The 13,687-nt window shown below is 43.8% G+C and overlaps 1 protein-coding gene across 14 annotated transcripts in view; it reads right to left on the reverse strand.

Annotated features, from left to right (window-relative positions):
- LOC129177840 (receptor-type tyrosine-protein phosphatase F) overlaps window positions 1-13,687 on the reverse strand; it is a 243,955-nt gene that overhangs the window by 19,795 nt on the left and 210,473 nt on the right. For 10 of the 14 annotated variants that reach the window (XM_054769386.1, XM_054769382.1, XM_054769379.1 and 7 more), the window contains 4 exons: window positions 10,468-10,625; window positions 5,560-5,672; window positions 2,278-2,310; window positions 452-549 (listed from right to left, as the gene is read on the reverse strand). In XM_054769386.1, the coding sequence (XP_054625361.1) occupies window positions 452-549; window positions 2,278-2,310; window positions 5,560-5,672; window positions 10,468-10,625 (402 nt within the window). The remainder of the gene's footprint in view (window positions 1-451; window positions 550-2,277; window positions 2,311-5,559; window positions 5,673-10,467; window positions 10,626-13,687) is intronic. The other 4 variants (XM_054769381.1, XM_054769389.1, XM_054769383.1 and 1 more) reach the window with 1 other exon arrangement.

Below are 13,687 nucleotides of genomic sequence, written 5' to 3' on the forward strand. Positions count from 1 at the left end.
GTTGTTTATCTGTATTATTATTTCATTCCATCAATCAATTCTACCTGAAACAGCATCCAAACAACCAGTGAATAAATGTTTTTGTCTCGTTTTCCACAGGCTGACATCTGGCCTTGCTTAACTCTACAAACCAATGTGCCACTTTAAATGCTAATTTGCCTTGCTGCTTTTTTTTTTATTGAGGAGGAGCACGATGAGAGGTAAATCCCTTGCTGTGTTGCATCACAGGAAGAGTAGAACATCATGCCACTTGCCTCTGCATCTTCGCGCCACCTGCTAGCACGCTGCTTTCATGTAAGTGATGTTTTCCATGTATCTGATAGCAGTGTTGGTGGGGAAACAAGTCTTGTGTTGAACTGGCATCGAAGGCGGGATTAGAGTCGCGTAAAAACACATATATAGTGGTGGAAGGGGGTCAAAAAGTAAAAGGACATTAGCGGCGGGTTCTTACCTCGTACTCCTGGGAGAAGCGCAGGCCGTCGTTGGCCTTGAGTCGCTCTATGTGGTCGGCCAGGTCCAGAACGGGGATGGGCGGGTGCTCTCGCATTCCTGGGAGAAGCAACAGGAGAAGAAGTCAGGCAGGCCACTGAGTGTCACAAAATTAAAAACAACAGCAATCACGACCATGCACGATGAGTGACACTGGGCGGGACCATGACGTGGCACTGCCTGACATTTGGTGATGCGTTCATGCCGTGTGAGGTGACGGAGGTGTGGTGTGGGGTGGGGGGGGGCATGCTCCTGTGGAAGTAGGCTGGAGGCAGACATTGCTCCCCCGAGTGACGCTCTGGCGAGAGAGGTGGGATCACAGCGAGAACTCACAAGTCTCAACGACACAATCTCATTTCGCAAGGAGGGTGTGTGTTGGGTGGAGGCGTAGTGACTGGTCAACCACCAGAAGTAATGTCTTTGAAAATAGCTGTCCTTACGATGGACTATGCTTACCAACAGCCTGCAGCGCTTGGCCTGGATTACTTTCAAACAACCCTGCAGCCCCCCCGAGCCCTCCCCATCCTGTTTTCTCATTCCTGGGTTATCGGCTGATTTATTGCTAATCTGTTGCACATATTCCCACCCTTGTGCCTTTAATCTTGTTTTAAAACAGACAGCAGAGGAATTGCAGCCCTAAAGTGCATCCTTCTGTCTGTGCCTTTTACACAGGCTGTTCAAGCAAGGATGTAGCTGCCTCTTTTCCACAGAGATCCCACAAAAGTGACGAATCACAGCCCTAACAGCGGATGCGACATTTACCCGCTTGTTCCTTACACAGAACCCAGTAAAGACAAGATATTGCCGTTGCTGTTTGCGCTTCAACACAGCAACAAGGCAGCCCGCAGTCAAACAATGAGATATGTGATGTCAAAAATACTTGTTGGACAATGAACGCATTTCATGTCTTTGATGCTACAATGCTACGGTGGAATATTGCCGGGACGACTGTTAAAACAATGATCTGGAAAAATGGTGGAAAAATCCTCTTCCTGGTAAAACGACACAGAAATGGAATAGTGAGACCACACCGTCCAGCCAATATTCTGCCTAAGCTTTAGCATTAGACTGGGATGGTGCCTGTGTAGAAGGAATTGCCAGAATGGCGGGACAATGCTTTGTGCTGATATTGCCACACATGTCATTGCAGGATGCTGTCTATCTCTGGTTCTGTGTAAAAAGCAAAGATGTCTTAAGTCCAGATCTTTTCCTGTGGCAATTTTGCACAATTCCTGTGTAAAAGGGGCTAAAGAGGCACCAAATGACTTCCGCAGTTTCACCCCTGCGATGATCAGGCTCCTCGTGAGACCAAAGCAATTACCCCGATTAAGAGCCCCACATTAACATGAGTGTTTAAGCACGTGGTCAGACAGCTCTTTTAACGTTACAACAGGTGAGGAAGAAATGGAGGGTGAAGACAGATAGAAAATGCAGCAATGTAGAGCATATGGAACAGTATACATTGCTCAACGAGCCATGAAGTCCAGATAGGACCTTGCTGCACCCTGGGAACGCCGGGTGGGATTGTGATGCCACAGAATGGGATCGAGTGAGTAGGCGGGGGGAAGAGTGTGTGTGGGATACACACGGTAAAAAGCCTGTTTCCACCAAGCAGTACAGTTCGGTTCAGTTCAGTACAGTTTTTTTTCTGCTCTCATGTTGGACCATGTTATATTCTGAATGACGCTTTTTACGCAAGCTTTACCGTTTCAATCTGTGGCAATCTGAGCTAAACTGTACTGCTTTGGTGGGGGGCGTGGCTTTAGTCAGGCGATGCAGTGGACTAACTTGGCGTGTTGGGGCAGCGGTGAGAGCTGGGACCTGTGGAGAGGCAGGAAGCAAGGAAGAAGACTGGATCAATGGCGATGGCTGAAGATCAGAACCACCTTTTCATTTGGAGTGAACAAGTGTGTTTTCTCAAGCTACGTACGTACAAGTGCACTAAAGAGAAATGACTGAGTCAAATTCTTAACATGGGATATTTGCGATGAATGTTTCCGACTAACAAGTTGGCTTATGATTTCAATCAAGCAGCATTTCAACCAGATCTCTTGGTGTGTGTTCACACTAGAGCACTTTCATTCACTGTAATCAAACTCTAGTTCACTTTCCCTCCATCGGCATTGTTTGTTTGCTCAGGTGTGAAATCAGTGGTACTGTACTTGTGGTACTAACAGAATGGATGGACTACTCCCAGCACTGCCTTTTTATTCAGCCATCCACACCACATCATTGTTTTCTGCATGTAAAACTATGATTATTCTTTGTAAAACATATTTTGGGTGTCTGGAATGGATTAATTGGATTTACACTAAGGAAAAAAATGCTTGGATTTTCGTACGTTTTGGTTTGCATCAGACCTTCTGGAGCCAATTAATACCGAAAACTGAGGTACCACTATAGATGAGCCATGTCGTTGATGAGCATGTTGTCATACAGTCAGGGCTGGCTGTACGCTGGGGCAAGGAGGGGCAGCGCCCCACTAAATAAATAGCCAAAACAACACAATTTTGATTAGTTTGTTGTGTAAACAGCTTCTAAAAGACCTCCTAGAGAGAGAGAGCCTCCAGGTGGCTGTGGATCAGGAGGAGCGATCTGTGGGCCCATGCTACTGGGACACAAGCCGGGGAATGATCAACCCTAGGCTGGGTCACCTGAGTGAGGGCGTATGATGTTGAAAGACCCGAAACGCCCGATGAACTCAGGAACATCACTGATGATGTGTCCCAGTGCATCTCACAATGTATCTTTCATTCATTCTGTGTGTGTTTTTGTGCACCTCTTGCCAATTTTTGGCCATATGAAAAGAAAGCAAACCCATCAACTAATTCCATTTGAAAGCACCCTCAAGCCACAGAAGCACTTTGTTGGAGTAGCGGGCATACAACCAAGACAAAACAAACCAACTTGTTGAGCAACGCGGTGCTGCAATTGCACCGCACCACTTAACCACAATCACAATCAGCGCAGGAACGTTCACCTGCTGCTGGACAATCAACAGAAAGAAAGAAGAGAGGGAAGGAGGCGAGTAAATGCTGTCTTACAGAGTTCGGCCTTGTTAGGCACTTCATGCCTTTGCATCAGTGTCTGTGAATATTTCATTGTTAGAGGCAAAGATAAATGAAAGAAAGGGGGCGTCAGAGAGCAAAAAGAGAGATTATTCTACAAGGGAAATGCAAGACAGAAGGGAAAAAGAGGTGGAGAGGGAGGAAGGTAGAACAGGGATCTTTTAGAGCAGCAGCACTGCTTAATTCCTCTGCAGGGGTTCAAAGAGAATGTGCATGTGTTCACTCTAATAACCTGTGAAAGGAATGTGTACACACACACACACACACACACACACACACACACACAGACACACACACACACACACACACATACACAAACGCGCATGTGCGTTCCTGTTCTAGTGTTGACATTTTCTCTCAGCTCCATTGTTCCCTGTACCGACCTCACCTTGACATCAGAGGCAGCAGGACTCATTACCAGTTGGTGGGGGGATGAAAGGAGCTGATGGGGGGGGTGGAAGCAGGCTCACACTACTAGCCCAGTGGTTCTCAATTATTTCCACTCTTACAGGATGTTCACATGGAAATGTTTTCAGGTGAAAATGGCAAAGTATTTTATCATTTCAGCCTTTCATCCACACTGAAATGCCGTTCTGGGTGCGCTGAAAACCATATTTTTTTAAAACAACTTCCAGAGTGAGAAAATCTGAAAACGCCGGCTTGTCGTTACCATGTAGACAAGCAAGTCGCTGCTTTCTAAAAACAATGATGTCAACACCCCGTCGCCGTCACGTGACCAGAAGTGACAAGCCGACAAAATATCTCAATACTTCGACTGGCATGACTCACCCCAGTCGACATTCTCCTGATATTTTTTGTCTTACACTCCAAAGTGACTTGCAGAAGTAATTCCACTTTGTCGCTAGTCTAGACGAGCTTTGGGAAGTGGAAGATGACGGACATGCGTGCATGCGTTTTTCCTTTTTTCTTCTTCTTCTATAGTTTTGGTGTCATGTGGTTCTGTGTGTGTGTCTGTTCACAGCGCCACAGGTAGGTGTACCTTATGTATTACATTGTTTTCACCCATTGATCCGTTTCTGTCTGGATGAAACTATTAATCCGACACAGTGTGGACGCAAATTTATTTCAACCCGTCAAAAAAAAAAACAAAAAAACCCAGGAACGTTTCCGTGTGGATAGGACACAGGCTATTTATTTCGTTGGTTGCAGCTGTCATTGATTGCTTGCGAGATGAGTGATCACATTCATTCAACGGCACACTGTTACTCGGGTCTCGGTTGAGCAAGCGTGCATTGGGTTATGACTTTTGGATCACATCGTTACCTCGGTTTTCAAAAAAAATGTATGCCAAAAATGTCTACATTTTCGTACGGCCAAACATTGCGCTGAACAAACTAGTCTGTTTGCTCCCATATCTTTCCGTGGAATCGAGTGCCCAAACAAAGAGTCCCATGTGGTGATGACTTAGTCCTGTGGTGTTATTAATACACGGTGTGAGTCCAACTGTGTTCATAATTACTGAGTCTTTATTACAAAATGTGCCTGTTAGCATGCGCTAACTTTGCTAGCATGCGCTAAGCCGCTCAATGTCACCCAGGTCTGTCGCCCTTCTAAGATGTCATCACCAGTTCAGTGTGTGAAAAATGTTTTTTGTGCTCTTATTTTTTGAGTGTCTAGAATGATTTGTTTGGGGAAAAATGATTTATTTTTTGTGCGATTCGGTTATCCACGGACCCTTTGGAATAGATTAGTAACAAAAACTGAGGTACGACTGTATTTTCAGTCCTTCTATTTTAGTTCTATTATGAAATGTGTCAGTTTTCATTAAGAACCTGCGATCGCATTACAATGATTCAATGTTGACATCCACATGTACAACTGACATGCACACAATCATACATCCTACTGTGAGTACACCCTTACTTTGCTAGCCTAAGTCAATTGAACACAATGATCCACTGTGTAATGAAAACGTCCACATTTACAGTTGACACCTCCACGTGACCATATGTCGACTACAGAGCACTGCTGTGTTTACTACCTGGCGTCTGGTAGTTGAGTCGTCTCATCTCCACAGGGTCGGAGGAGTTGGCCAGCAGGGAGTCTTTCACCCCGCCAGACTGCTCGTCCTTGGGCAGCGGTGACGCCCGCTTCCTGATGAGATAAACACAAACAACAACATCAACAACATGGCGTTATTGGGGTCCCGCTGTTAGCATGACACACTGATTCATCAAATTAACTGGAAGTGACAAAATGATTACGAGAAACGCTGACATTTTCTCTGAAATGGTAGGAAAACTGGGTTACAAGACCAATCTGGGATCACTTCTTGACTGAATTATCTGCACAGATATTGGTTTGATATGACTTCATATAAGAATCTGTGCTAGGTGATGAGACCTCCTGGATAGATTTAAGTACCAACCTGTTCTGTTCTTTACTGAACTTTCAGGTTGGTTTGATTTATGACGTTGGAAGAATCTGTTCTTTACTATACATCCAAGAGGAATCAAGATTTGACTGGATTTCCTGGTTGGGCAGTGGTTTGATTGAACTTCCTGTAAGGGTCTATTCTTGACTGCATTTCCTGGCTAGATACTGTAAATCTTCGACTGAACTTTCTGTGAGGATCTGTTAGTGATTGGTCTACCTGGATGGATTATACATAATTTGATTGAACTTCCTTCAAGGATCTGCTCTTAACTAAACTTTTAGCGTCTTTGTTGTATTTAACTTCTGAGAACAACCTGTTCTTGACAGATCTTCATGGATGGATTATATTTTCACTGAACTTCCTAAGAGAACCTGCTTTTGACTGCACCTCCAGGATAGATCTGTTTTTGACGTAACTTGGGGGTCACTGTCCAATTGCACCCTCTGGATAGATTAGTGTTTGAACTTCCTAGAAGAATCTGTAATTGACTGTTCTTCCTGGATTAATTTTAGTTTAAAGATCTGTTTTTGACTGAACTTCCCATCTTGACCTCTGTTCTTCAATTTCAGGATGGATTGGTGTTTGAACTAACTCCCTGAAATTGCCTGTTCGTGGGTGATCTTGGTTTGATTAAACGTCCAAGTGTAATCTGTTCTTTGACTCAGTTTCTTTCTTTTCTCCTTTGATGGACTAGTGTTTGGTGTTATCTGTTATTGACTGATCTTCCTGGATGGACTCTAAGGGTTTCTTCCCCAACTCCTAGACTACAAGGAGATGTCTGTTCAAGACTCCTCGTTACAATTACCAGTTGTAAGTTCCAGGACATCACCCTTATTAGTCCCACAAGTGTTGAATTGCTATAAAGTCCATAATTTTCCTGGAGTGGACTAAGGCTTGGTTTGTTTGTTGCTGGATATATGACAGCTGCTGTGTGGGTATGTGTGTGCATATGTATGTGTTTGGATGTTTGTGTACAGGGATTCAATGTGTGATTTTGTCAGTTGTGTGTTTGTGCATGCCAACAACACGTTTGTGTATACAGGCTTTCCAGATTGAGAGGAAAACAGGCGGCTGCTGTAATTAGCTCATCAGCTGGGTGGCACAACACCGGGTAATTAAGACTGGTTCTGTAGCACCTGTGCCGCCTAGCCCATCCCAGTGAATCTTAGCTCAGCACAACGCAGCTCAGTTCAGTCAAGCGTAACTTTGTCCGTTTGGTGGACAGAGGAGACAGGCCGCGTGTATTACAAAGTTCAGGCAGCCGGCATCTGTTGGCATGCACACTCATACGAGCCCTCTGACTGCAAATGGAGACAGGAAGGAGGGCAGCATGAGGGGGTGCGCTGTGGAAATTTCACATCTCATTGCGCTCCATTTGCAAGTGGCAAGCCCTGGCTTTTAGGCCTTCTGCTGCCGCCTGATGTGCAGAGAAGATGTGCAGCTGGTGGTGGCATGAACTCCGTCCATGACTTCAGGCCTTTGCGCCACCTGTTATGTTATATGACAGGGGTTTAAGATAATGCTAGCGGCGTGACGGCTAATGTATGACAAGAATCTCTTCCTCTCCGGCCGTGATTTGAGCCAGACCAGGTCCGGCTTTCTCTTGAGGGAAGAGGAGTGCAGTTGGTGACTTGGGCATGTGTGCTCTGCAGCTGTCAATCAGGATCCAAGCTACATGACACTTAAAGAAAACCTTCACTTTTTTTTTATTTTGCCCATCTTTGACAATCCTTATGTGAGACATAAACACGTCTTTCTCTTTTCTGTGCATTCTAAAGATATAAAAACAGATAAAAAGACACAGCTAAGAATGCAGCACTTATTGCACCTATAAAGCCTTCTGACAAAAAAGTGCCAACAACACAACAGTGATATGAAAAGGTGTTTGTCACACTAAAATGTTTCAGATCATCAAGCAAATTGAAATATTATTCAATGACAACACAACTGAACACAAAATGCAGTTTTTAAATGAAACTTTCTATTATTAAGTGAGAAAAAAATCAAAACCTACATGGCCTGTGTGAAGAAGTCGTTTCCCCCTTAACCTAATAACTGGTTGGGCCACCCATACCAGCGACAACTACAATCAAGCGTTTGCGATAACTTGCAATTAATCTCTTACAGCGCTGTGGAGGAATTTTGGCCCACTAATCTTTGCAGAATTGTTGTAATTCAGCCACATTGGAGGGTTTTCAAGCATGAACCGCCTTTTTAAGGTCATGCCACAGCATCTCAATAGGATTCAGGTCAGGACTTTGACTAGGCCACTCCAAAGTTTTTATTTTGTTTTTCTTCAGCCATTCAGAGGTGGACTTGCTGGTGTGTTTTGGATCATTGTCCTGCTGCAGAACCCAAGTTTGATTCAGCTTAAAGTCACAAACAGATGGCTGGACGTTCTCCTTCCCGATTTTTTCGTAGACAGCAGAATTTATAATTTAGATTTATTTAACTGAGGCAAGTGAGGCCTGCAGTTCTTTGGATGTTGTTGTGGGGTCTTTTGTTACCTCTTGGATGAGTCGTTGCTGCGCTCTTGGGGTAATTTTGGTTGGCCGGCCACTCCTGGGAAGGTTCACCACTGTTCCATGTTGTCACCATTTGTGGATAATGGCTCTCACTGTAGTTTGCTGGAGTCCCAAACTTTATAAATGGCTTTAGAACCCTTTCCAGACTGATAGATCTCAATTAATCTCAGTTATGTTTTAACAGGAGGGGGGGGGGCAATCACTTTTTCACACAGGGCCATGTAGGTTTGTATTTATTATGGGTTTATATTTATTTTATTAGATTTATTTGTCCCTTAAATATAAAAAGTTTCATCAAAAACTGCATTTTGTGTTCAGTTGTGTTGCCATTGACTAATGTTTAAATTTGTTTGATGATCTGAAACATTTAAGTGTGAAAAACAAATCAGGAAGGGTGCAAACACTTTTTCAAATCACGGTATATATAAAATATATATTAAAAAAACAATCTAAAGAATATACTGTAAGTGCATGTTGGTGTGTATATGTGTGTGCAGTAGGTGGCATGCTTAATGAGGTGCCCTTTGTTAAGAATCCTGCCAGGTGAAAGCTAAAAGCGGAGGAACGGAGGTCTATGTGGAAAATGTCAGCTTCAAAGATGGGAACATTTCTTTCTCCTGCCTGGCCTGGCCTTTACTTCACAATGGGTCATTCTGCTGCATGTGCTGCCTTGGCATATAGTCACACAGGAGGGAGGGCGGTCATGAGGTTGCATGCTGACACTGGACGGATAATGAAACACAGCACGGCGAACATGACGATGTGATGAGAAACACGGTCACCATGTGGAACATGCAAAAGGTAACCCACTCTCCCAGAAATCCCACCAATACCTCCCCGTGACCCGAGACTTCCTTTGACCTGTGGTGGGAGTCTGCTGCTTCTCGATTCTGAGCAAATATGACTTGACACACCAATTTGTTCTCTCCTAGAGGAGGTTTGGTTGCATTTTGTACAAGGGGGAGAGGAAGCAGACTCTCTAAGCACAGTGAATATTGGGTTAATGTCACAATACGAATGGGAAGGACATGACCGAGGATGAGTGACAGTACCCACCTTTCCTGTTTGCTGCGTTCATATTAAGCAAAAAAAAGAGGCGATTATTTTAACCACCTCATATGGAATCACAGCACACAAGAACCTCATCAGCGTTTTGCAAATGCGCCAGGTACCAATCACTACAATTGCCCATCTAGAATGCAATTATTCTTTTCGCATGCTTATTGGCAGCACACCGTAGGAAATAAAAAAGATCACAGCTTCCTGCCCGCACTCCCTCCTGTCAATCTGTCTACATGGAAGGGGAAAAAAATGCTTCAGAGGTGCTCAACAGTGGGTCGTCATAAGACCTGGAGAGGGCAGCCATGCAGCGTTCTGCTTTAAAATAGCACTACTGAGCAAAAATGACCATATGAATGTTCTACAGAGCTGGTAGAAAGTCAGTGCTTTGCGAGTCTCAAGTCTTTATTCTCAAGTCTTCATTGAAGTCTCAAGTAAAGACGTGCAAGTCCAAGTAAAGTCTCTAGTCAAGACAAGATAGGTCAAGTCAATGCTGAAGTCATATGCTTACAAGCCATAAGTACTGTTTAGTGTTTAACACATAAAATGACATTTTAATAATGTAACACTCGATTAAATTTAACATTTAGTACATTTAGAATTGTTTTATTTTTTAAATAAGACCAGTGTGAGAATACTTAAGTCACAGAAAAAGAGTGCTGACATAGAATTCAGGATTTCGTCAGTGTACAGAAATGTAATCCACACACTCGTTTATTCTTAAACCTGATTGGACGTTAATAGATGCATTCAAGGAGGCAGATTCTGTGACAAAATTTGTTGTCATGCTGGAAAAAAGTCCCGTACAAAGGCAAGTTTTGATCTATACTGTGCTTAGCAGTTTCACTCACTAGCCTTCTTCCTGTTCACATTCTTGGGACCAATACGGGACGAGAAGCAAAAAAAAATAAAGAAACACAGAACTTACTTCTTGAAGAGCAGGATGGCAATGACGATGCTTATGATGAGGACGACAGCAAATACTGGGCCCATCACCCACAGCATTTCAGTTTGCTCCGGTCCCTGAGCCAGAGACTGCGTGGTGACCTGGATCAGGTCTGAATAGGGACTAGCCGAATACGTCATCTGTGTGTGGGGCGAGGAAAAAAAACATGAATTATGAACAGTTGGACAACAGTGGCTATTCAGAAGTGATTTTAAAAAGTATTGGAACATGTGACTGACAGGTGTGGTTTGTTGCCCAGGTGTGTCCTGTTGCATGGCTTCTTCAATCACTAAATAGCACTGAATGTCTATGCTCACTTTCATATTGGCTAGACTGCATTTAGAGGTAAAAACAATATCAAAACCAGAGCGCTGTCTATAAGTGAAAAAAAAGGAATTGTGAATCTGAGAGAAGATAGAAAATCAATCAGAACCATTGCACAAACATTGACCATAGCCAGTACGACCATTTGGAACATCCTGAAGAAGAAGGTGTACGAAGTAACAGATGTTCAACAGGTAGGCCGAGGAAAACATCAGCAGGTGATGACAGAAACATTGTGAGAGATGTAAAGAAAGACCACGTGGTCGTTTTGTATATTATATTTTGTATAGTATATTATACAACACAACAGTAACTGAACCAGTGTTGTAACGGCAGTATGGAGCAAACTGCTCAGTCAGCATTAATAACGCTGATGAGTGACTATAGGGGTGTTAGTTCATGTCTAGAGGGCTCTAATAATGTTAAAAAGCGTATTTGGAAGGTTGTAAACAGGTTTTCCATGCTCTAACTACCAAAATATGCCATTTATAAGGAGGAATCCTATTTTCATTTATCACAGTCGGGTCTGGAAATAATTAACTGCAATAAACGAGGGATTGCAGTACAGTGCAATACATTTGTATGTATTATACTATACAGCGATGTTCTGCTTTTCCATAGTGGGTCTAAGAACTGTTTCGAGGCTTTCATCATGTATTTCTTTTTTTAACGAATCCATCCACCAAATCTGTCACAGCTGTTTGTTTTTATCGAAGCCCTGCATCACGTCAGTCAGGGTCAAAGCATCTGATGAGACTGAGAAAGGTGAGGTAGCAAAGGATGGGGAAGGGGGGGTGGGGGGATGTGCTTGGCAGACAACTCATCTCTTCTTCATTAATGTGCATGCCGTGACGGACGAGGAGGGTGGGTGCGGAGTGTGGGGTGACGGCGAGGGTGTGCCTCCACCTTGGTTGTAAATGAGACATCTCCCCTGCTGCTTCATCTTCAAATGAAGGTGAAGAAGAAGAAAGAGGAGGAGGTGTGAGTCTGAGGGGAGCCAGTTATGGGGTCTGGGAAAAAAAAGAAAAGAAATGGAACCGAGGGAGAGCAAGGTGACAGATGAAGAAGAGGAAGAGAGAACAGCAAAGCGTGTTGTCATTAGAGCTCAGCGTGCTCCTCGCTGCACAATGATGCAGTTTGGAGGAGAGGAGAGGGAGGTCCATGGGTGACAGATCGCAGTCCTCGTGGGGAATTGGGGTCCCAGCATGCGACAAAAGGGGGCGGGCGGACGGGCGGGTTGGCGGTAATCCGGATCATTAGTGGCATAGCTGCCCGCTCTTGGGCACAAAGACAGATATTAATTGGAAAGATAAACGGAGATGAGCTCAGAGAGTGCGGCTGCTGCTTTTCTCCGTCTTCCATACTTCTCTTATCTTGGCTCCTTCTTCGGGAACTGGCAGGGAAAATGTGCATGGCTGGGTGTGTGAGCGTTATACTGTGTGTATGTGTGTGTGTGTGTGTGTGTGTGTGTGTATTGTGAGAGAGTGCTTGTGGACACACACCAGGTAAGTCAAGTAGGAATGCTGACAAAATGATGATTCCACGTTGTCCAAGTCAACAAGTACATTGCGATTGTTGCAGTTCCACTCAAGTCCAGCAGATGGTGGTAATGTGTGCCAAAAGCATTGAAAGCAAGTGATTACCTTTACTATCTGATACCAACATGTGGCATCTGTCAGCCTTTTATAATTATTAGACAAATGGTCAATGACTTATAAACAATGAGCTGCAACAAAGTCCCACCCGTGTCTAGTTTTACTTCATGTTTTTCAATCTATCTTTCAAAAATTTGATCTCAAAGGTAGACCAAATCCAGTGCACACAACGTACTGTAAATGTTCATGAATTCCAAAAAAGGACAAAGAAGCCACTATGGTAAACAAAAATGGACTACCATAGGTGTGTACGTGCTGATTGGAAGGTCACTTCTCTGGGGTGTCACGAGACACCCAACTCACAAGAGACTCACACAAGTTTGGGTCCATGAAAACGAGACGAGATTTTAAGAAAAGTACAATGAAAAAATATGATGGGACAAAATTTTTTTATTTAACCGAGTCACAAAATCATGCAGGTGTCCCACAAATTGGCGCCAAACGATATCGTCTATATTTTTTGAGACCAAATAGACCACTTTTATGGTAATATAATAATAATAAGAAATAATAATATATCATAATAATGCAATATTTCCTTTAATAAGTCATCGTTCACTCGGTCAAGTTGCGGAATTGGCATTTGTGACATGTATTTTCCCACAGGCAATTCGTCTGTTATTATGATTTTATTTTAGTTCTGCTATGAGCCATGTTCCACAGATGGCGTTTGCGCCATGCTTTGGACACCCATGCGTGTTTTGCCAGCAAGGCGAGGTGCTGCGAGTCGAGTCGAGTCTGTCGGGTGGCACTGTGGAGGTTTTAAAGCTTTCAGACTGGCACTGCGGTGCTACTGCACAATCAGAGGTGGAGATCCTGCGCACCGGATACTTCACCTTGGCTGACTGCCTGTATTTAATTACCAAATAAATGCACGACACAAGAAGCAATTCCTTTCTTTCACTTTTAATGCGCACCCCTACTCCCTAAATACTGTATAGCGACCATTCTGCTAAATTGTCAACACAGGACTCCTCTATGTGATGTGATATGAAGCAGAGGTCGCCACAGTACGCCCTCATATCGGACACACGCTCCAATATGAGGAGGATAAAGCGGAGGGAGCCACCTGATGTGGCTGCCATGGTGACACCTGCTCCGAGCAGACCTTATTAATGTTCATGGTGATTATGGTAACAGTGATTGACAGTGATCGTGTTTTGATCTGATAAATATTAAGTAACTTTGATCTAATGTAGAATTACTACAGCTTCTGCTTGGAT

The sequence above is a fragment of the Dunckerocampus dactyliophorus genome, chromosome 2 (genome assembly GCF_027744805.1).
Source record: "Dunckerocampus dactyliophorus isolate RoL2022-P2 chromosome 2, RoL_Ddac_1.1, whole genome shotgun sequence".
In the NCBI taxonomy this organism is placed as follows: domain Eukaryota; kingdom Metazoa; phylum Chordata; class Actinopteri; order Syngnathiformes; family Syngnathidae; genus Dunckerocampus; species Dunckerocampus dactyliophorus.